The sequence below is a fragment of the Lontra canadensis genome, unplaced genomic scaffold (genome assembly GCF_010015895.1).
Source record: "Lontra canadensis isolate GAN:19392208 unplaced genomic scaffold, GSC_riverotter_1.0 scaffold8, whole genome shotgun sequence".
NCBI classification, from domain to species: domain Eukaryota; kingdom Metazoa; phylum Chordata; class Mammalia; order Carnivora; family Mustelidae; genus Lontra; species Lontra canadensis.
The window spans coordinates 26086633-26109658 of NW_022631002.1; the positions used below are offsets into that span (position 1 = coordinate 26086633).

At 57.9% G+C, this 23026-nt stretch overlaps 1 protein-coding gene across 4 annotated transcripts; it reads right to left on the bottom strand.

Moving 5' to 3' along the window:
* Positions 1-946: 946 nt before the first annotated feature.
* On the bottom strand, positions 947-21602 carry KATNB1 (katanin regulatory subunit B1). 4 transcript variants are annotated; one of them, XM_032854363.1, is made up of 20 exons: positions 21484-21602; positions 20025-20330; positions 15893-16023; positions 12937-13054; positions 7218-7318; positions 6815-6856; positions 6105-6188; positions 5776-5891; positions 5268-5339; positions 4962-5112; positions 4670-4860; positions 4424-4554; positions 3990-4040; positions 2974-3041; positions 2715-2891; positions 2482-2631; positions 2124-2200; positions 1970-2044; positions 1613-1729; positions 947-1356 (listed from the first exon to the last, which is right to left on the bottom strand). In XM_032854363.1, exons 2-20 carry the CDS (start codon positions 20062-20064, stop codon positions 1224-1226), a joined length of 2025 nt encoding a protein of 674 aa, XP_032710254.1. In that variant the 5' UTR covers positions 20065-20330; positions 21484-21602; the 3' UTR covers positions 947-1223. The 4 variants fall into 4 exon arrangements, with proteins under 4 accessions (XP_032710254.1, XP_032710257.1, XP_032710256.1 ...); XM_032854366.1 differs by having other exon boundaries at positions 2715-2834; positions 21484-21601; XM_032854365.1 differs by lacking the exon at positions 21484-21602 and adding an exon at positions 20463-21333.
* Positions 21603-23026: the final 1424 nt, after the last annotated feature.

Consider the following 23026-nt stretch of genomic DNA (forward strand, 5'->3'; position numbering starts at 1 on the left):
CCTTGCTCACTGGCCTCCTGACATTTTCTTCCCTCTGAAATTCTATTTAAGAACTTTTGGAAGCTTAGCCATTTTTACTTATTAAAATAAAAACCTTTTTGCACAAGTTTAGTCTGCCGGAGTTGGTCTCATGAGCCCTTGCCTTTGGCTCCCCCTCTGCTGGCTGATCCCCCACATCCCTGGCCACCCTTATCAGACTCACCCACCCTGCAACGTTCTCTCCTAGAAGCTGGGAAACTCTGGCCTGAGAGCCAAAGCCAGGAGGGCGGGGCTGGCCCAGCTTCCCTGCCTGCCCTAGGCCCTGGCCTTGCCCCTTAGGTGAACTGGCTATAGGTGAGTACCACCCTCTCTCCGGTGCTACAAACCCCCAACTGCAACCTCAGTGCCTCACCCCCACCTGGACCGCCATGAGGATTGTGCTGGCTTGCACCTGGTCGTGGCCTTGGCAGGGAATGTGCACAGGGGCTCAGTGGGGCCCTCTCTCCAACTGCGGCAAATCTAGCAGCTGCTGCCACAGGAACGGAAGGGATCAGCACTGCGCAATCCTGTGGGGAGGGAAAGATGGTCAGAGCCCTTGCTGGAGGAGAGGGCCACAGCCCTTCCAGCCTAGTCCCTCAAGGCCTCCTGGTGGTGGGCTGTGGGTCCTGGCACCCCCAGGACAGCTGAGAGCGTGGCTGAGACAGAGGGGATAGGCTGGCAGGGCCCACTCCTCACCTGTCTCCCTTAGCTATGAAAGGAGTCGCCTCCTCCCCCACTCCTCCCCTGCCCCCCCCCTCCCCTGGTACACTGAACTTGCCCCTTCCAGCAGGCCTGGCACTCTGCTGCCGCCTGCTGGCCACACTGCCTCAGGCCTGGAGGGGAGTCCTCAGTCTCTGAAGGGCCCTGGTGGGCAGTCTTGGGCTAGGCAGAGCCGCATGGCCGGAGAATGCACCTCCAGGCAAAGAAACCAGGGAATAGTTACAAATTTAATAAAATTCGCCTTATAAATTACAGCAGCAGCCCCAGGGTGCTCTTTGCTGCCCCAGAAGCAGGAGTTGGCCAAGCAGGGCAGCCACTGCCAGGGAGAAGTTGTCTGAGAGCTCAGGGCTGTGCAGGTGGCCAGTGGGCTGGAGCCACCACCTCCAGGATGGCCACAGGGCTGCAGAGGGGGCCGGGCAGAGGCTCACGGGCCCGGGAGTGCACAGGGAACGGGAACAGGGGCTGAGGCCAGGCCCAAAAGCTCCTCAGTCCAAACTGGCCATAAGTAAGTGCAGCTCCCGGAAGGCACTGCCGTGGCGGCCACTCAAACCCGACTTGCTCTTGACGAGGCCACTGATGCTCTTCAACTGCTTGTAGCACAGCCGACACTTGTGGAGCCTGTGGGCAGAGAGGTCGAGCGCCAAGTGCTAGGGCCTTGCCTGCTACACCACTCCCACCCTCCTCTGGGAGGCAGGCCAAGGGCCTGGATGTAGGACCCACCTGGCCACAGAAGAGCCCCAGCTCTGGACCCCCCATCCCATGTTCCAAGCTACTGGCGCAGGCATGACTTCCACTCAGGGCTGGGGCCATCAACAAGCAGGCTGGGCCCCCAGGCCTCTGTACCCCGACAATGGCACACTGCTTGGCCCCTCACCTCTCCTCCCGGCTGATGTCCACACCCACAGAGGGGGGCGCTGCCAGGATGTCCGTGATCAGGGGCAGAAACCGCTGCAGGATCAGTTTCAGGGACGTGCAGCCGGTCTGCACGTAGCTTCACAGGTGGAGGGATGGAGCCACAGAAGGAAAAAAGAGAGAAGGTACAAAAACAGAGGAGTAGGCAGAGGGCCAGGGGCAACATGGGCTCATTTTCACCATGGCCTCTCCGACTTGGTGGGGACTGCGGTGCCACACCCTCATGGGGGCGTGGACCCTGGGGGTCCTTCCCGTTGTCCCTGAGGAGCCTTCCGCCCCTCCCCATCATGAGAGGCTGGTATGGTTTCCCCACACGTACCTCTCATACTTGCTTTGCAGAAGCTTCTCGATCTGGGGCAAGACTGTGGTGCACAGGTCCAGCTTCCACAGGGAGCTGGGGAGAGGGCCAGGGACGGACCATGAGCAGCAGGCTCCAGCTCCTGGGCCAGCCCCGCCCCACAATGACTACTCACGCTTTCTGGTTGACAATGTTCAGGAGGTCCACTACCACTGACAGGTCATTCATGGCCACAGCCGAGTCCACTGATGTCTGTGCAGACAGACAGTGCCTGTCAGAGGGGACGGGGAGGGCGCGGGCCCTGCCTGGGCGCAGCCTGAGGGGCTTTGTTGGGGGCTGCTAATAAGCCTGCAGCTCAGCTGATGAGTGTGAGACCAGGTGCGTCAAGAGACGCTCAATAACTGGCAGCTCACGACGACGACGATGACAGACGCGAAAGCCACCGTGTAGGGACAGAGGCCACCCAGCCCCATGGCCTGCCCTGGCCAGCTTTCTCCTGGGGTCACCGCAAACCCTGGGGGAGAAGGGCTCGCCTTGATATCGCCTGTGGTCCACACGGCCCGCACGGTGTCCAGGTTCTTATGGCGGCTGGTGAGCACCACGCACATAGTGTCATGGCCTTTGCGGATCTGCGACATGGCGTCCTCGTCGACCAGCTCGGCCTGCTGGGGGATCTTCACGGCCTGTGCAGGACAGGTGCTGGTGGTCAAGTTCCACCCTTGCCCCCGGGGCTTCCACTCTGCCCTCAGGCTGGACCCCCACTCACAGGCAGGAAGTCGGAGGCCTTCAGCCCAATGGGCTCATTCCGGGCGGCAGGGATGATGGCCGGCTCAGCCTTGGGCGCAGGCGTGGGAGTGACGCCCGGGGGCCGGGGCGGGACCTCGAGCTGGTGGGGTCCGGAGCTCAGTGGGGAGCCAGCCCGAGGCCGCCCCCTCTGCCCACCCTGGCATGGAGGGCCCCAACCTGGGTTCAGGACTGTGGCCCCACTCCCAGCCCCGCACCATGCCCTCTCCACCCAGACGTACATTTGGCACCGGGAACTGCGAGTCCGTGGCCGGGCTGGGCTTGGCCACCTCCTTGGCTGAGACCATGTCTGGAGGCAAAAGGGAAAGATCTCTGGGTTAGGCCAGGCCAAAAGGGACTAGCGGGAAGAAGGCAGGGCTTGTGGTGGGCCTCTGGGGAGCACCCGCATCACTGGGAGGGATGGAGCAGAGTCAGTGGGATAACCGAGGAAGGAGACAGCAACAGTTGTGTATGGGGGGGGCGGGGGGACTCCTGGGGAGGCATGAGCGTGGAGGCTGGACCTGGCCTCCCATTTTCCACCCAATCACCAGGCAGAAAGGTGTCAGAGCACGGTGTGTGGATGGGACCCGGGGAGCTCCAGGGAGGGGCCGCCCTGTCACCTCAATGAGAATGGAGTGTGTGCTGGCTATGGGGGGTGGGCGGGGTGCTGCAGTGAGTGGATGGTGAGAGGGATGCACAGGAAACCCCACCTGGAGGGAGAATGATAAGATGGCTCCTTGAAGAGAAAGCCGGGTGGAAGGGAGGGACAGTCTACAGGACAAGGGTGCCCCCCCACCCTGACTTCTTCGGTCATAAAGCAGATCATGTTTTTTCCCAGTAGCAAAACCCAAACCCTAGCCAGGGCCTGGCCTCCTGCTCCCAGACCCCAGGGCCTGCCATCCTCTCACCCCTTTCCACCAGCAGCCCTTCCCTGCCCCCCCCATCTCCTGCAGGACCTCCATGGCCCCCTCTCACCCTGCCCGCCCCTGCCTCCGCCACACTGTCCCTTCCACAGACAAAGCTGCGTGGCTGTCTGCCATCTCCCTGCTCACTAGGGTGAGAGCTCCTGAGGGAGGCACCTGCCTGCCTTGCTCAGGCTCCATCACCAGGGCCTAGTGTGGGTCCCGGTTGCATAGTAGGTGCTTTTGGGTGAGCACAGGGAAAAGATCTGGTGGGAGAGAGGCTGGAGATGGTGCCAAGGCAGGGAGGCCTGGGGAGCTGGTGACCCTGGGACGCCAGGCTCTGCCCCCTTACTCACCATCCTCCGGGGGTGCCGGGAAGGGCTCACTTCTTCGGGGTGGTGTCCGGCCTGCAGAGGCAAAGGGCACTGGGGACTCACGTTGGCCAAGGCTGACATGGGACACCAGGGGTGGGTATGTGGGTATGGGTGTAAGGTGGTCCCAGGTGCATACACAGCTGCAGACCCATGACCCTGTTCCCGCTCCCGGAAACCCTCAGGCCTGTCCCCTCCCATCTACTTGTCCATGTGGGGCCTTCTCACTCAGGGTGTGCTACAGCACTGAGCAACTGCCAGGCCTCGAGGACCTGGGAACAGAGCCTGGGGGCCAAGAGGTGAGCCGGAACTCCAGCCAAGGAAGCAGAGCGCCATTGACATTGTCCCCGCGAAGCACCGTCTGCCTCCATGCACAGATGGGGATGCCGGGCTGGGCCGGGGGCGGGGGCGAGCCTCACTGATGCTGTTCTTGGGCTGGAAGATCTCGTTGTACTCCTCGGCGTTCTGGATTTCGGCCCGAGACTCCCGCTCGTCCCGGTCATCCTCGCTGCTGGGGCTGCGGCGCTCACTCTCCGAGTTCTGCTTCACCCTGTGGGGCAGGGACAGGCCCACAGGAGGCCGGCACGGTGAGCTGGGCTGGGCCCCCCACAGCCTTCCCAGTGCCGGCCCGCCTCCGGAGCCCTCTGGGGCCCTGAGCACCCCACCTCTGAGGCTTGCTGCAGGCTGTGCCAGGCCGCTCATAGATGCGCCGAAGAGGGGCACTGGGGTGGGCTGGCTGTTGCGCCAGGGGCCGGCTGTCCTGCACGGGGTCCTGGGCCACCGTGCCTGTCCTGGTGACCCGCGTCAAGTCCACCACATAAGAGGAAACGTTGCTCTGGGAGAAGGCCACACCTATCTGCAGGAAGCGGCAGAGCTGGGGCACACCCAGGCAGGACCCCAGCAGGGCTTGGGGGACATAGGGGCTGGAGGGGGAGGGACAGGCAGTAGCGCTCTCACCAGCTGGTCGTTGCAGACAGCCAGGTCGGCCACCTTGCCCCAGCTGACCAGGACCACATCAAAGCAGCGCTCAGGCTCCCAGCCGTAGACGCGCAGCGAGTCCTGGCAGCCGCTGTACAGGCAGCAGCCGTCGGGGTTGAACAGGACGCTCCTGGGGGAGGCGAGAGTGGACCATGGGTCCCGCGCAATCCAGGGAGGCTACGGGGAGCCCCGAACAGGGGGAGCAGGAGCAGGGATGGGAAAGGCCCACCCAAACTACACACCCACTGCCCGGGAGGAAGACCCACCACCCGGCTGCCGGCGCACCTGACGGGCCCTGGCTCTCCTTCGATGCAGCTCACTACCTGGAACCTCTCCAGATCCCAGAACCGGATGGTCCTGCAAAGGCAGGCAGACTGTGCTGGGAAGCCGGCATCCCCGTGCTGGCCTCCATGCAGGTCCATGGAGGCCTATTTCTGGAGGCCTATTTCTCTGCAAATGCCTGTCCCCTGGGTGGTAGCCACTAAGAACACCACCCAGGGCCAGGGGCTGACCCTGCATGGCAGGAGGAGAGACTTGGCCGATGGGAGGGGAGCATGGGCTTTGTACCTGGACATGCCATGACAGCCCAGGACACTGGGGCTGGGGACCAGAGCCCGGGAAGAGATAGGACCAGGGCCCCCAGCCCGGCTTGGCCGGAAGTCAGGTCAGTCTACATAGCATCATTGGGCAGAGAACACCTCACGACAGAGGGAGACTGGGACAGACATTCACACACAGAGGACAAACATGTGAGACATGGCAGTCATGGGCGACAGGCCTTGTTCTTCCTCACCTGTCCGAGCTGCCAGAAGCCAGCAGGTACTCATTGGGGTGAAACTCCACCACGTTGACAGGCCCTGTGTGGCCAGGGAACTCGGACATCATCTTGCCAGCAGTCAGATCCCAGAGCTAGAGCAGGGCAGGCTGGAGGTCAGGACTAGGCCCGGGATCTCAGCTGCCTGCTGTCCCCTGGCGGCGGCTCCCCTTCCCCAACCCCCACCCCAGTCTACAAGCTGCCTTCCCCTGTGAGATGTGCGAGCCTGATCAGGAGGGAGGTGTAGACCCGGCTGGAAAGCATTCAGCAGACCCCAGACCCCAGTCCCAGGCCAGGCCAGGTGCTACCTTCACTGTGTGGTCATCTGCAGCCGATGCCAGCCACTTCCCGTCGGGGCTGAACCGGAGGCACCGCACAGCCTGGGTGTGTCCCTGAGAGGACAGAGCACTGAGCTCACCCGAGGAGCCAGGGCCCGATGGGCTGCCCTTCTTTCCACCCCGTTCCTCCCTGCCCTTGACCAGCAGGCGAGGTGGAGCCAGATGGCCGTGTGTCAGAGATATCCCAGAGGGACACCTCCCCACGCAGTCAGGATTCCCAGTGCTGCGGGATGCTCCAGGAAATCCGACTCCCCGGTCAGACAATTTGGAAAACCACGTATCTTACGCCTCTTTTTGGGGAGTCAGGTGTTTTCTCTCAATGTCAAGGGCGTAAATACCTCCAAAATTATGTATTCAACTCAGTGCTTCCAAAACACATAGGACTAGGAATCCTTTTCACCTCATGACACCTATTACCTGCCTACGGAACCAGAGTACAGAGCGCAGTTTGGTAAACACGGCACTGGGAGGATTCGTGGAAAGCGGGGGATCCAGGTGGAACCCCCACAGCGCTCTTGCTCTGCTCGAGATTCTGGCTTCTCCCTTGGACTCTTGTTTCTCACGTTCTCCCCCAGGTTGGACGGTGATCCCTTCCAGCCCCTGCCAGGGTCTGGGCACTACCCCAGCCCCCACGCCTGCATGGGGCTCACGGACTGTCCAACAAAGGGCGCCTTCCTTACCCTATACCGGAAAACACAGCCTTTCCTCCGGATGTCCCAGAGCTGCGGGCAGAAGGGCGGCAGAGTCAGGACAGGTCACGACCAAAGTGGGCTCGGGTGGCAGCGGCCTTGCCCGGGTCAGAGGGGAGGAGCCCAGGTCAGAGGGCGGTGTGCGGCCATGAGCAGAGAGGGGCTCCAGGCACTCCAGTCATCACACCCCAAAATGATAGCAATCTGGAAACTGCTTGTGAAAGCTGGGCATTCTGAGCAGGAATGTCTGGCGAACATTTCCAAGTCCCCCTCCCTCGGAGGCTGTGGACACCACCACAGAGGGAAGAGGCCCTCCCATGGCACCAAAAGGCCCACTCCTCACGTGGGATGCACGTGTCCCAGCGGAGGACACAGGGCACAGACAGGGTCTCACCTTGATGTTCGTGTCCTGGGAGCCCGAGGCTACGAACTCGCCGTACGGGTGGAAGTCCAGGCTGCAGATGTTGGCTTTGTGGCCCATAAGCGTGCGAAGAACTGCCGAGGAAGAGAGCAGAGACAGGGGCATGAGGGGCAAGCCAGGCACCCGGAAGAGGATGTGTGTGGTGGTCGCAGGTGCATGCTTCCGTGATAACTGCACAGAGAACCAGAACAGCAGTGATTTTCAAAACAGGGAGATACATCAACCGGAGTCCTGTCACTGCAGCGCCCGACCTTCCTATTTTTGTCCCGAGAGATGACAGCCAGTTCTGTCCTAACCCGAGCCCCCACAGCCTGCGCCCCTGGGCTCGTCCCAGTGTGCTCTTATAAGGCCACTGCCCTGGAGGCAGCAGAGCTGGAAAACCACTGCACTCAGTTCATGGACAGACAGACAGCTTATGTTCCGCTGGGCATTTCGCCACAGCAGAGACAGAAGAGGCAGGCAGGCGAGGTCCATACTGGCAGAGAAGCTGCTTGGTTGAAAAGAGAAATCCAGGAAGGCTTTTTGGAGAAGGCAGTATTCAAACAGGACATCAGTGAATGGAGGGTGAGGGAGGATATTAGGCACAGGGGAAATGGTGGGCAAAGGCCCCAAGAAAGGCAATGTGGAGGGCCTCCCTGGAGTGGCTGTGGTGCTCACACCAGTCCCCTGCACAAGGGATCTTGAGGGTAGCTGTGAGGACAAGAGGAGATGCTGTGCAAACCAAGAGAACACACAGAGGATGTGACTGGGGCCAGTTACCTCCTGCTACCCTGGGAAACCTCAGCTTTCATTGCAGCTCCGTGGCCGAGCCCGGCCAGGCCCGCAAGCAAACCTTGTGTCTCTGTCTCCGAGTATTCCCCGGTGACACTCACATTTGCCTCTTCTCTCCGGCCTCAAGTGTCTGGCTTTTTGAAAGATTCATAATTCTGCTGTCTGAAGGAAACGGATCACCCCGTAAGTGGAGGGGCCAAGGGCTGTGGGAATCCGGCCATCCTTATGGCCGTGTCATGAGGCGACGCACTCCCGCTGGAGGAGGGTCCAAGCAGATTCCAAATGCAGTGCTTTAGGGTCAAGACAGGCGTGCTCCAGGCACAGAGGGATTCAAACTCTACTGCACGAGATTGTCTCCATCCCTCAAGGTCCAGGTTCAGGGCTCTGGAGCCAGCCAGAAATGGGAGCAGTTCTGCGCTTCTCCTCGCTTGCCAGGTGACCCTGGGCAATCCCTTCCCCTCCATGAGGCTCATAATGGGTCACAATCAGAGTTAGGAGAACGGGACATAAGGGGCTTAGCATGGGTGCGCACACAGTAAGTGCTCAATGAATACCAGCTAGAGTTATTCTCGCTGTCCGTCCTTTCTGAAGGAGGGCTCTGACCCCAAAGCAGACCTTCTCTTCTCCTCTGGCCTCAGAGCACCTGTCTTGGTCCTTGGTCTTCTGGCACCAGCAAGGACCACTACTCAGTGCCACAGTCATTTGGGCACCTCCCTCGTCCCCAGGAGAGCTGCTGAGCATACCTGGGGTGCTGAAGACAGCCTGAGTGACTTCGGCACTCCCCCCAACCCCTGCAAACAGTACCAGGAGATGGGCGAGGGCCTGAGGCCCCGAGGGGGGAGCTGCCAGTGCACAGCTGCCAGCTGCTAGCTCCGAGGGGAGCTCTGGCAGTGCACAGAGCCAGAAATTAAAGCTGGCGTTGGAGTCCTGAGAAGCAGGCATTACCATGTGACCCTTTGCCCGAGTCAAGGGAGCCCATCTGTCTAGGGCTCCTAAGACAGAGGCAGGCACACCCAAGGGCAGGAAAAAGTGAGCTGCTCTGGGGGTTCCCTGCCTCAAGGACATTTGCATCCCTCTGCCCGCAGCCCCCCACATCCACCCATCCTACCTGGGGCCAGCCCGCTACTGAGCCGGGACTGAGCCACCTTTATTTACATCCCTCACAGAGGGTGACATGGTGTCGACATGTGCGAACCAAGAGAACACGAAGAGGACGTGACTGGGGCCTGTTACCTCCTGCTACCCTGGGAAACCTCAGCTTCCACTGCAGCTCCGGGGCTGAGCCCGGCTCGGCCTGGCCTGGCCTGGCCTGGCCCGGCCCGGCCCGGCCCGGCCCTCGAGCAAACCTTGTGTCTCTGTCTATTGAGTAGCTAATTCAACCACACTGAAACCTCAGCCGCTCCTCCCCACACTCTGGGGCAGTCATACACCACCGGGGGCTCAGGCGCTGCTCTGCTGGCCAAGCCCGGGGCCCGGAGGGAGCGGACGCATGCTGGCTCCTGCTCCAGTCCGTGCCCACCTCCCAGCCTACTGGCTCTGCGTCCCACAACGAGGCTTCCAAAATCCTGCCCTGCCCCAAGAGGATGTGGCAGGTTCCACCCCTGTGTAGGTCAGATTGACAAAACACATGCTACCTTCCTATGGGATGGCCAGACTGGCCCACCCTGCCCTCTGGCTGCGCCGTGGAAAGCAGGCAGGACCGCATTCTTCCGGCGTGACTTCTGCCCTTGCTCTTGTCCCAGGAAGGCCCTTGGAAGGTCTCCTACCGCAGGACTGTCGCAGGACCAGGAGCCGCAGGCTGGAGGGGCGTCCTGGATGTGTCCGCCCTGTGTGGGAGCTCTAGGCCCTCCCAGGGGGTCGCTGTTCGACCTCCGCCCAAATGCTCCAGCGATGGGCGGCTTTTCAGCGCAACCCACGTGATGATCAGCCAGCCCTGTTAGGAGCCTCTCTGCACCTGGGCGCCAAGCTGCCCCTTGTTTTCACTCAGGCTGTGGTGGGTGGGGGTGGAGGTCTGCCTGTGGTCTGAGCTCTTCCTGCCATGGCTGCTGAGGGCAAGTTTCCATTCCATCACTGAACCCCTCGAACAGCAGGATGAAGAGCACTGGAATGGGAGTCTTGACGCCAGAATTTCAGTCCCAGCTTCCACCACCCTGGCCACGGGGTCTTTATCAGGTTCAAGGGTCCTCCTTGGGCCCCAGTTTGCCCATGTGTCAAATAAGGGGGCCCTGCCAAACCGGCTCTGCATCAGAACCATCTAGAAGCTTAGCGCAAGCCAGATCTGGGGCTTCCGCCACTACTGAATCAGGTTCCCTGGGCGTGGGGTCTGGGCCAAGTGTTGGAAACGAGCTCCTTGGAGAGTAACCAACCCTGAGACTCCAGGGCCCAGGAATTCCACAGGTGTTCGGTTTTCATTCTTTGCCCGCCTCAAGGAACTCCTCACACTTCCCTTCTGTGCGAAGTAGTCACAGCTGAGGGACACGGGTGCCCTTGGCTTCTGTCTTTTGTCCCTTGCTCCTTGGTGAACGTTGAATGGCTGGTGCTATCCACTGGGACTGAGATCCAGGCAGAGACGTCCCAGGAACAAACTGCCTTGTGCTTGAGCCTCTCTGCCCCCTCAGCCTGGGCCTGGCCAGCCAGGGCTTGCTCCCCCCCATCCTCTTCCAGTCCAGCAACACTCCAGCTCCATGTGGGGCCAGGCAGCAGGAGCGCATGCTGAGATGCTAAGCATGTGGCCCGACTGGCGATCTCACGGGCTCTGTCTTGCACATGCACCCATCCCCAGGCAGGCAAGCCTCACCCAGCAGGCCTGGGGCAACATCTCTCTTGAGGACCATCCTTCCAACAAGAGCACCGTCCTGGAGCAGAGGCCCCGGCCACTGGGCATGCGCGCTGGCGGCAGCCATCACGGTAAAGCACATACCCCAGGAGAGGCCCAGAGAGAACCCACGTCTCAACCAGGCAAGGAGGCTGTCTTCTGGAAAAAGCAGCCCCCACAAAACCCACACCACGACTCCCTCTCCCATCCTTCAGGCAGCAGAGGGCCTCTGGCCTGGCACGCTGGGAGGTCCAGGCTGGACGCGGGCAAAAAGCAGCAAGCAAGCAGGTTTTACTTGGACCTCTCAAGGCTGCTCTGCATAGTGTTCTGAAAAAAATGTTGAATTAGCGGTCAACATTTAGAAATGGGGATGGGGGGATTTCCACTTAAATGTCCAAATCCCCAGCTTCTCTTGAAAAATCTATACAGCTGGCAACACTGGGCCCACTGCCACGTGGCCACACCCACGGACACTGAGAGTCCCCCCACATTTGGCAAGGCGAGACTCCCCACGTGGCCCGGAACCAAAGGCACAAGCTGACACACTGAAAGAACCGAGCTAGGATCTAGCATGGGACCAAGGGTCATCACTACAAAACCCCAGGACGCTGGGACAAACAGCCTATGAGCTTGCAGAGAGACAGGAGAAGCAGGTCACATGCGAGGGACCCAAGAGGAGAAGCGCGGACCTCCCAATGGCCACCAAACAGGAACCTAACATGCGACGCAGCTGCACCTTCAAACTTCTGAGGGAAAACAATCTCCAATCTAGACTTCTACGGACTCTAAAATAAATAAAAAAGGATGAGGGTAGAACAAAGTCATTTTTAGCCACAGAAGGTCTCGAAAACTGTGCCTGTCATGCACCCCTTCTCAGTCAGCTATGAAACAACGTGCTCCAGCAGAGAGAGGCAGAAAACCAAGAAAGATGGTAACACGGACTCTGGCGCAGCAGTGAGATGGGAGACCTCCCTGAAGACAAGGTGGCCCCAAGATGGCGGCCGAGCTGCAGGCCCGGGTGCTCCCCCTGACACTGGGACCCAGGGGACAGAGGCTCTGAGAAGAGACACCTCAATTATGGGATGGCTTCAAGGGTACCTCAAGGAGGAGCCTCCTCTTCAGGCAGAGAATCTGGGGACAAATTAGTAACAGATGTAGGACATATACAGATGGAAAAAGAACAGCCATTAACTCCAGAAGAAACACAATCCGCTGTCACAGCTCTGCAGGCCTGGTACGATAAATGCAGACTATTTACACGGTGAAATCAGGAGAACAAGGCTAGGAGTGACAAGGGTGGGCCAGCAGCTCTAAGAACTAATTTCTTTTTTGTTTAAGATTTTATTTTTTTAATAATTTCTACACCCAAGGTGGGGCTCAAACTCATAACCCTGAGATCAAGTCCCAGGCTCCCCGACTGAGCCAGCCAGGCGCCCCTAGGAGAGCTAACTTCCTGTCTTGCCCAGGAGGAAGGCAGCCAGGGACAGGAGTTGCCATAATACCATGTTGCTTCGGAAAGGGGAGGTAGCAAGACACCAGGTCAAAGGACAGAAGGTTGAGGCGTCTGGAGAGTGGGAAGGAGTGGGGTGAAGCTTCTCATTTCCATCGTGCTTATTTGTAGAATGCCTGGCATTTGACTTTTTAAACTATGTATAACTTCTCTAAAGATGAAAAGCAAATATAAACAAAGCTCAAGGAGACAGAGGATCGGGCTACCCTAAGCCCCATCCCTGCAGGCAGGCTAAGAGGCAGCCACCGCCAAGTCAAGACACCCCAGTTCTCCCCACAGGCCCCCTTGTTTACTTGTCCTGTGTGGCCCCTGGTGGCACCTGACATTTTTCCAGGTTCTGAATCTAAACACCCACCCGCCCACACACCCACAGTGATCCGTCTGGACCTTTCCTGCTGCCTCCTGAGTGTCAGCACTCACGGACAGCAACAGCATGTCGCTGCTGCTAAGCTCAAGGGGGTGGAGTGGTCAGGGTCTCCCGGAGGGAAGCACCCAATGTAGTCAGGACAGGCTTCCTGGAGGAAGCAGCTCCACAGCAGAGCCTGAGATAACACGGCCACCGGTGTGCCTGTGGGAAGGTGAGTGCAGATGCCTACTTTTGGCAGCTTCTAGGTCCCAAACGCGGATGGAGCCTGATTGGGAGCCGGCCACGATGAGCTCCTCCGGGGTGTTGAGGCGGACGCTCTCCACTGGGGACGTGTGACCCGTCAGGCTCTGTGGAGAGAGGGTAGCAGCTTCAGTGCCCTGCGTGGAGAAAGCCCGAGCTGCTGGCCCACATTCTGGCTCCCTGTGAAGGGCAGCAGCAAGAAGGGGCTCAAGCAGGGAGGCTGTGTTCCGTGGAACCGCATCTAGGCTTTCCTGCACGCAGGGTGGCCAGCTGCTTCTCCTGGCTTCAGCTCCCAGGGCTAAAACTGGGCCAGACCCCTGTCATGCTCCAACCCCATCCCATGGCCCACTGTGCCCATGATGTGGGCATCATTTGCCAAAATGGCCCTGGGCCCCTTGGAAGGGGGGAGCAGCTGACCCTCCAGCCCTGAGTCCAAACCACTGCCCACCTAGGCTCTGCTTCCGTCTCCCCTCTGCCTGGACGAGCTCCTCAGTGGGGGAAACCCTGACAGAACCGAGGCTTGGCTTGTCAATGGCACACATCTCCCCCCTCTGGAATGCCTAGATCCCCAGAGGCTGCCCCTGGTGGAGGACCCTGCCATGTTCCTAGGCAAGGAATTGTGGAACCCAGAGAGAGCCTTTGGTGAATTTACTGGAGAAAAGTGTCACCCAACTCAGGGCAGGCCAGAGCTGGAGCAGGACTGAGCCAGGCCCTAGAACAGCCCGAGAGGAGTGGGAGATGCTGGCATTTCCAGCTTTCTGGAAAGAGGCCCAAATCTGAAGTCCATGGCTTCTGTCACTCCCTGCCCAGCACTGGTCACCCCAAAGCACAGCAGTAACTCCACTGTTTGCTAAAACAACGTTTGGGAGGTGGGCGGGGGGTAATGGGGAAATTGCTCCCCAGCAGAACTGCCCAAAGGCCAGATGGTCACAAGCAGCTTGTGTGACTCCTGGCCATCTCCAGCAGGAGTATAAATGGGTATAAACTCCATGGGGGAGAGCAACTGGGCAAAATATGTCCACATTTAGAAACACACAACCTCTCCACGCCAGCAACTCTGCCCCTGGGAGCCTACCCCCGCACACACTCAACCACACAGCAAACAAAACGGTGAATCTTTTTCACAAAACACCAGAAGCCATATAAATGCCCACCAGCAGACACTGTCGGCTAAGCGGTGGTCACCCTGGAGACAGAACACTATCTGGCTATAGAGACCAACGAGGCGACCATCTGAATACGATGAAGACTAATCTCCATGACTCTTTTAGGTGGAAAAAGGTATATATAAGATACAGTCTGTGTAAGCAAAACAAAACAAAAGTGGAGGGGGAAGGGAAGAGACGTACATATTTGCTCGCAGACAGAAAATAATTCTAGCAGGACACAGGGTGATCACGGACCGTGGCTGTCCGGGGAGGGTTGTGGGGGTCAGGGGAGGAAAGAAGACTTCTCACTTTGTACCCCGCGACCCTTGGACCCTGAGCGGTAAGAGCTCGCACGTGCTCAGAACACACAGGGACCGGCAGAAGGGACCCCAAGCAGGGGGCCCGGGATGTCTAACTCTGAGGGCGAGCAGGAAGTCGCCAGGTCTGCGGCTCCTCAGTGGGGCGGGCACGGGGGGAGCCCTGCAGGCTGACCCCCGAGGAAGAAGCGGGATGAGAGCATGGGGTCGCTTCAGGCCTGTTTTGGCCAGGGTTTGTTGGCTCGTTTTCCATCTGTGTTACTTTGGCATTTTGGGGGGTGGGACTCATTGGAACCCTGAAAACAAAGTGAAACAAAACAAAGCAATTTCAGTTTGGTTCTTCACCAGAGCCCTGGCTCAGCCGGGCTCTCGGCCCTGGCCTGCATCTCACAGAAATACTGAGGTGATTAAGTTTCTACTAAAAAAATAAATAACTTCCCACCCCTTTTTATCTTTAGGTGGCCAAGATCAAAAGAATGTTAATAACCTGTGCTTGCAAGGTCCCGGAGGGGGACAGGACAGGACCCAGTGTCAGCGGGAGAGAATGTAAATTGATTTCTGGAGGGCGATTTGGCAATCTGTTTTGAAAGCTTTTTAAAAAGTGCACACCCCCAGATAACGCGGCCTCCGGAGACCTGCTCAGAGGCTGAGGGGGAGGAGGACGTTCTCCTCCTCCGCCCAGCAGAGCCCAAGCGCGCAGAGGACTTTCGTGCTGGGAACAGGGCGAGGCTAAGCTAATTCCGGCTCCTGCCGAGGATGGTGCACCGCGAAGCCATCACAAAGCCTGCTGTGGAAGGGTAGTTGCTGACACCAGAAAATGCTCACAAACAATAAAGATTGTTTCCTTCAAAACCCAGGCTACAGGAGTAAATAAGACAGTGTTCCAAAAATATGCCATTCTACAGACATGCGGTGCACACGGGTACGTGTTTGCACGTGTGTACGTACGTGTACATGCGTGTGCACACAGACGGGCCTACGCCGGCACCTAGAAGGACACCGTAGCGGTCTCTGGATGATGGAAATGGAATTCATTTTTGTATTTTTTCCTCCTTCATGTTTTCCTGTTTTGGAAGACAGGTCTTGGCAAGGAATTGGTTGTGCAACCGGGTCAAGAGCGAGTAAAGAACCACTCACTAAGCAGCTTCAGACAGGGGATGGTTCAAAGTAACGTCCAAGTGCAGCTGACAGGTGGGCGGGCAGGCTGGTGCGCAAGCGTCCATCACAGGCCCATGGGCTTATTTTAGCTTTACTCACACAGGTGCGCCAGAACTCTGTCCACCACCAAGTGACTTCCCCATTCCTCAGGGCTGGCTGTGGTCCCAGACATCTTGGGGGCACTGAGGCAGTGCTGTGTCCCCCTAGCCTCCCGCTGGGGTGCCCTGGGCCCGACAGAGCCTACAGAGCTGCCTGCCCCCGACCCCACCCCACGCCCCTCCCCGGGCCTTGGCCCTGTCCCCCACCGGCCAGCGAGTCTCACCATGATGCAGTTGGGTTTGTTGATGGACCACAGGTTGACACGGCAGTCATCCCCACCAGTAGCCAGCAGCCGCCCGGAGGCCTTGCCCAGCACCAGCGAGGACACATTACTGGCGTGGGCGACAATCTCCTCTACACAAGGAAAGACAGGAGGAGAACGCAGTCAGAGGGCTAGTCACGGCCACGGAGAGCAGGGCTGGGCCCTGCCCAGTGAGGCCCTTGGTCCTGGCACCCGAAGCCCAGGTGGAAGGGTCTGCTCGCCTCGGCTCCCCTCTGGTGCGAGACACCCCGGCAGGACCCAGAGGCCTGACAGCGAGGGCAGGCCTGCACCCAAGGCAGGAACGGCTACTTCCCCGCTTCGGGTATTCCCTGTCCCACCCCCAGGCTGCAAGCTGTGCTCTTTTCTCTGCACGCCGACTGGTCATATTCTCATGCTTACTCTGCTCGACTTAAAACACTGACTTGCCTTCCGTTTTTAGCTCTGTCTATATAAAGACAATTAAGCAATAAAATCCATAAAGTTACAAGATTGATACGTTCATTATATTTCTTCTAGAATATGAGATAAAAAACAAAAAATAATTATTAAAATGAAAAATACTGACCCACGTAACCCCCTAAGCATCTCTCTGCTGCGGCTTGCTATACACGTAAACCCACTTTGGGGAACACGCTTTGGGAACCGTTCGGGTCAACTCTAGACAAGCTGCCTCCAAGTGAGCCCACCTAGGGCTTCAGCCTGCAGCTTCAGAACAGTGGACCAGGTTCTGGTCTGAGCGTGGCTACTGCAGGCTGTGTGGCCTTAGATCAGTCACTCACCCTCTCTGAGGCTGGGTTCCTCGTCGGGTAAATGGGGTAATAGCAGTGCCTGCTTCACCGAGTTGCTGAGGAGCCACCGAGAACATGCTGTAAGCTGTGCTCGGTGGTTGTTAGTAAGGCTAAAGCACAGACGGTGGGCGATGGGGACCTCGGCAGGCACAGGAGGGTGGGCTGCATGGGAGGCAGGAGGCAGCTGACTGAGAGGCCTGGGTGGGAGGGGTGGGAATGAGGACTGACCAGACAGAGTGGGAGGGATGGCCATGGTGGGCAGCCTGAGGGCCCCTGGCCCCGGCCGCTGGGGAAGCAGCAGGGGCGGCAGACATGGGCCACAGAGGGTCTCCTTAGGGTTCCAAAGAGAACAAACATGAGCAAGGAACCAAGAGGCAGCCCAGACCACCAAGCCAGGCCCTCAGCGAGTTCCTCCTGGAATGAGGAGAAAAGACAGGTCTCCCCACCCCAGCAAAGGGAAAATCCCGCTGACACCCTGAGGCAACTGGGAGGCTGGCTTGGGTGATGCTGAGGGAAAGGGCTTGCTTCGTTCCACAGGCAGCCTCCAGCTCCAGCCTCTACCCTACCTGGGGGTCTCTGTGGCACAGGCCTCAGACCACAAGGCAACTGGGAAACGAGGCCCAGAGAGGCTGTTTGTCAGGCAGCATGTCTCAGAGGGCCCGTCAAGCCTGCCCGGGGCGCCAGACCCCAGGCTCGATCTCACAGATCCCACCTCAGGGCCTGGCCTGGCCAGAGCCAGGGATGGGCAGTGCCCAGCCCTAGCAGAGGCAAGAGTGTCCAGCAGGCCCCAACGTCAGCGGGGGGCTCAGGGACCCCATCACTGGACCCAAGGGAGCTGAGCCCCTTCCTAGTTCTCATCCCAACTATAGAGCCTTCTGTCCTCTGGACACTTAGGGACAGATGCCTGAGGTGCTCTGGGGCTTGGGCCATAGCCTCTTATCTGTTCAACAGCTTCTGCGGGGCCCCACTGACTGGCCAACTCAGAAAGAGGACAAACCACCTTCTCCCTCAGCACTCTGTTCCCAAGCCTTGGGCCCTCTCCCCTTATCTGAAAACACTTCCTGTGTGCATTGTCCCTGACATGTGAGTCACCTATAAGGTCTGGGTGTCTACCCTGGCTCTCACGCTTCCCAGGGAAAGTTCCAGCTGGGCCCCACCTCCCCAGGCCTTCTTGGGCACACTGCTACTCCTCTGTGGGCCTCAGAACTACTGTCCCTGGAGACAGCCCTTAATTCATAATACACATGTGTCCTGGGCGTCTGCTCTAGGCCCAGCACTGGGGAGCCAGTGGGAAGGACAGTGAGAAGGTTCCTATGCTCATGCTACAGCCTGATCGGATTGGTCCTGGCACAGGGCATCCAGCTGAAGACCTACAGACATGGGGGTGAGAAGGATTTGGAGGTTGGGCCCTTCTAGAAGGCTCAGATCACTCCCCTTTAAGTAGCATGCCTAGGTTTCCAGCCTGACTGAAGCCCCTGGAAGGGCCGGGGACCTCGAAGAGAGGTAGGTATGTGATGGGCACCAGGCCTAGAAGCTTTTGATCCTTGCTGGACTCTATACGCACAGGGAGCCAAGGGTCACTTGGCTTTGGGCTCTTCAGAGAGCTTATAATCATGGAGATGGCTATGCACATGAACTTGTCACCAGAGCCCAACATGCCTGATCCTATTACCTCTTGTTTGAATATTTCGATGGCTTGACTTCGCCTTTAAGATAAAGCCAAGGCCTCAGAAGGGCTGGGGTCCTGTGGACATATACCCCTGAGGACCCCAACAGCTTCATTTGGCACATTCTCTCCACTGTGGTGTGGCAGCCCATGGGTGCCTTTGAGCCCTTCCAACGTGCCTTATAAGCTTCCTGCCCCAGGTCCTTTGTATGTCTCTTTAGGCAGCCTACGGCACTCCTCTACCCCTCTAATTAACTGATTGAAAGCACATGCTCCAGTTTGGAATCAGATAAGGAGAAATGGAGGGGTGTGGTTACCTGATTTCTGCCTCTTGCTCTCCCCAGGCTCTAGGCCCCATTGCACGGAGACCTCATCCGCTTTGCAACCTCCACCCCCAGCCAACTATCTCCCCAGTGCCTGGTTCTATGCTCAGGAAAGACCAGCTACTGAAGGAATATATAACCCCAATAAACACAAAGCCACTCTCTGCAAAGTACACCCGCCTTGGGAGCCTACGACAGGGTTCTCTCAGAATCCTACCGCTAAGAAACAACTTGAAACTACCCAAAGCTCTCAATTGACCTGTGAACACACTGAGGTCCAGCACTGGGCTTTGCCCAGGTTCTAACAGTTAAAGAGTGGGGGAGCCTTGCCCAGCTTCTGAAAAAAGCTGGGGACAGCTCATAGCAGAAGGTGACCAGTATGGCCACAGGTTATCACAAGTGGTGTAAGGCAGTTCCCAAAATATGATCTGGGGGACCTTAGGATCCTCAAGATCTTCAAGGATCTTCAAGATCCTTTCTGGGGGTCCAAGAGAACAAAACTATTTTCATAATAACACCAAGATGGCATCTGACTATTTACACTCTTGTTTGCTCACAAGCATACGGGGGTGTGGGTGGTTTCAGGAAGATACAAGAAATATGATGGCCCCATCACGAGTGGCACATTTGACTGTATACTCTTGTGTCTTAAGATGCCTGAATATTGATTTCTATCATGTAAATAGTGATGATTCCCATGAACAAAAACTCCTTGGGGTCCTCAACAATTTTTCAAAATAGAAAGAGGTCCTACGATCAGAAAGTTTAGAGCTGCTCGATCAGAGTTCAGAGCTGCTTGTGGAGAATAATGTGAGGGTGGGCGGTGCTGGAGCTTAGTGACATTCCAGAGCACTGCCAGCATCTCTGGGCCTACTCTCTCACTACCACCCCCCGACCGGCTCCAAGATGCCCAAGATCTCACAGAGGAAGCCTGGCCCATGAGAAGTCTGCAAATGCCAGGAACACCTCTCAGCATCTCTCCCCCAGTCCCGCCTGTCAGCCTAAATGCACCAAGTGCTTCTCTTATGTTCACCACCCTGCCTGGGTCTCACAGCAGCTCTATGATGCAGGTGTGATTAGCTCACTGTACAGACAGGAAATGAAGCCTCAGAAAGGTTAAGTCACCTGCCCAGTGTCACCCCGCTAAGAAGTGCCAAAGTCATGATTTGCATCCTGGTCTGTCTCCAAGGCTAGGAGTCTCCCTCTGTGCCAAGAACAGGAGATAAATCCGGGGGTTCAGGCCACCTGGAAACAAGCAGCTAATGGAATAAATGGGGTGAGAAAGAAAAAAAAAAAAAGGAAAGAAAGTCACTCACGTAACTTCCAGGCCGTCTTGGTGACCACAGGGGTGGCCATCCTTCAGTTGGCTGGCACCTGAAGCTCCACCCACTAGATGGACTGTACTTTGCTCACGGGGTGGGGGTGGATCCCCCCCCAGATCCACCGATCAAGTTGGCAGGGAGTTCCCACACATCCAGGCAGAGGGAATGCCTCGTCTCTCAGTCCCGGACTGCCTCGTGGTTTTAGATCATTCACAGCAGCTACAGCAACAGCCTGTGTGTGCCCGTCAGGATCGCAGCTTATGGAAGGTCAGGCTCGAGCCATGTCAGTTTAACACTGGGCTGGAACACAAACAGAAGGCGATGGCTTATCAGAAAACATTTGGTGAGAGTTCAGGGCATGCTGGGCTTGCAGAACCACGGCGCAGCTCCCCGGATCACCAAGGCTACTGCATAGACACCCACCAGAGCCACCAGAGCCACCAGAGCCAGGAGCTGAACTGTAAATCGTGTTTGAGAATCTGGAGGGGCACCTCAGGCAGGGTGACTTGGAACACAGGGAAAGAAAGGTCCTCCCAGAGGCCAGGATGATGGGATGGCAGGAGGCTCTGTTCCAGGAGGCTGGCTGCCCAGAGAGCAGCAGCAGCCGCAGTGGGGTGGGGAAGACCACATGTCTGCAGTTCACATAGATTTCTGGGAGTCACTGTTTCCTCTGACGCTATGGGAAGGGGGTGGAGCCAGAGGCAAAGCTTTGGGGCCCAGGAGAAGCACTCCAGAGGCAGGCATTTAAGTCATCTCTGGGGAGAATGTCAAAGAGGGCCCTGAGGGTCCAATCCCTCCCTTGGCAGCAAGGGAACTACTCCTGGTCCCCTCAGTTCCCAAGGACAGTACTGGGAACTAGGTCTCCAGTCTGCGCATGAGTCGTTATGCCTCCCCAACTCTAAAAGGCCACCTCCTGAAGCTTCTACCCCCTTTTTCCAAGCCTCTTTCCCATGAACGCTCTCCTCTCCGCCCCCTCTCTCCTGGATTCCCCAGCTCTGCCTCTCTAGTCCTTCGTTCATTCCCCTTCTCCTTGTCGCTTGTGTCCCCCAATCCTGCACATCCTGTCTCCTGAGCTCCTTAACCTAACCCCTGCCTCGCCAGACCCCCTCTATTTCCTTCCCCTTCTGCGATCAATATCCCCCATTCATTCACTCTCCTGCTTTCAGTGTCCCTATTCATCACTCAGCCTCCTGCAGACCCCCGGCTCCGCTTCCGGCCTCCCTGGTTTTCTCCTCCGGCCCCCACGCCCGTCCCGCCCGTCTCGCCCGTCCCGAGGCTGGGGCTGGTCCCTCGGCCTCGCCGGATCCTCCCACTCCTCTCAGCTCGCGGAGCATGGGCTCCAACTTCCCCCCGCCCGGAGCCCTCTCGCCACAGCCCGGCTCGACCCCGCCTGGCTTGGCCCAATACTAGGCCCAGAGTCCCCCTTGCCTCCTCGCCCCCTCGCCCACTCCACCTGCAGCTTAGGCTCCGGAGGCCAAGGCTCCGCTCCTGGCGCGACCCCCACTTGCCTCCATCCCCGGCCCTGATTGGTCGCTGCTTGACAACCGACCCTCACAACAAAAACCTCCGGCTCAGAACTCCGCCCTCCTCACCTACCGCACCAATCAACCGCCGCGAGCGCTCCACCTCCCTCCAGGTTTGACCAATCGAAGCAGGCGCTTCTGCCGCTCTTCCTAAGTACCCGCCCCCGTTCCCTGAATAGGACTAATCACGAGGAAAGAGAATTCCAGAGCCTCCCCTTAGCTTTTAATGAGCCAATAAGGGCTGCCATTTCCTTGGTCCCGCCTCCGCCTCAAGCTTTCCCTTTACTATCCTTTTTCCTTCCTCTCCCGCTTAGTTCGCCAGACGACCCTCCAATGCCGTCTGCGCCAATCGCTTTAGCAACGGTCCCAATTTAACCAATAAGCGCTCGTCTTATTGGAAAACCAATTCCCAGATAACCAATGGGAAGGGAGGGTCAGGAGGAGCGTGAAGCCGCGGACCTTCCATCTTAGAGAGGGGCACGGGGAGACTGGGTGTTTCCTTTCTGCCACAGTTCTTACTTCTTCCCTTTAACCGGGAGCCGTTCTTCAGTGGTTTCAGGACTTTGCCCCTCTTCTTTGGCTCGGACCGGAGATCTACAGGGAGACGGAGCCTGATCCCGGGTCCGAGCCGGGAGCTGATTCCCGGAGGCTGCCCCACGGCTGCGGCGTCCGTGACTGGATGAGTGGGCGGCTGCCTTAAAGGGACCACCAACTAGAAATCCCAGAAAGTCCTTCTTTATTGGGCTCGCGGGTAGGGTGGGCTTAGGGTAGGGCCATAACCGGCCCGGAGCCTAGCTAGGCCCCACGCATGGCCGGGCAGCCCTGGAGCCGCTTGGGAGGGACTGAACCCCACAGGAGGTGCCCAGGGCCTGGTGCCTAAAGACTCCCGAAACTCCCCGTTGTCCGCCAGCCGCTCACTGCAGCTCCGGCAGAGGCCTCCGACATACCTAAGACATAGGAATTCCGGTTCCCATTTACGGATAAGGAAACTGAGACCTAGATTAAGGCGTTGGTAATGGGCCACACAACCAAAAAGAATGGTGTCTGACTTGAACCCTTGTTGTTAAACCAAGTCTGTGGGTTTCTCCACGGAATGGCACCCACTGCCAGACAGAGGTAGGGGGGTCCACGTCTCACGATGTACTTTTGGGGAGTGGGTCAAGAGACGAATGTGGGCACTATCAGCAGAGGGCTAGATTAGCAGACTAAAATCCGACCAAAACTGTCCACTCTCTATTTCCCCCAACTTTTTATTCTGAAAAGCTCCGTAGAGGAAACTTGAAAGAATTCTACGATGATGTATAATAGTTTAATAGTGGAATCGACCTGGTGGATAATCCAACACTTGCTAAGGTTTTCCATATTGGCTTTGAACATGTAGGTGTTTTCTCTGAGCGATTTCAAAGTTGTCAGCCTCAAGACATTTTACCCCTGAATGACTTGAAATACTGAGCACATACCTCTTAAAAATAA

Coding starts and splice junctions, on each gene's coding strand:
- KATNB1 (XM_032854363.1), bottom strand. CDS start 20,064: ATGGCCACCCCTGTGGTCACCAAGACGGCCTGGAAGTTAC. Junction 4,041..4,423: donor CCAGCCCAAGAACAGCATCA/GTGAGGCTCGCC, acceptor TTGCCTCTGCAG/GCCGGACACCACCCCGAAGA. Junction 3,042..3,989: donor CCCGGCACCCCCGGAGGATG/GTGAGTAAGGGG, acceptor TTTTGCCTCCAG/ACATGGTCTCAGCCAAGGAG.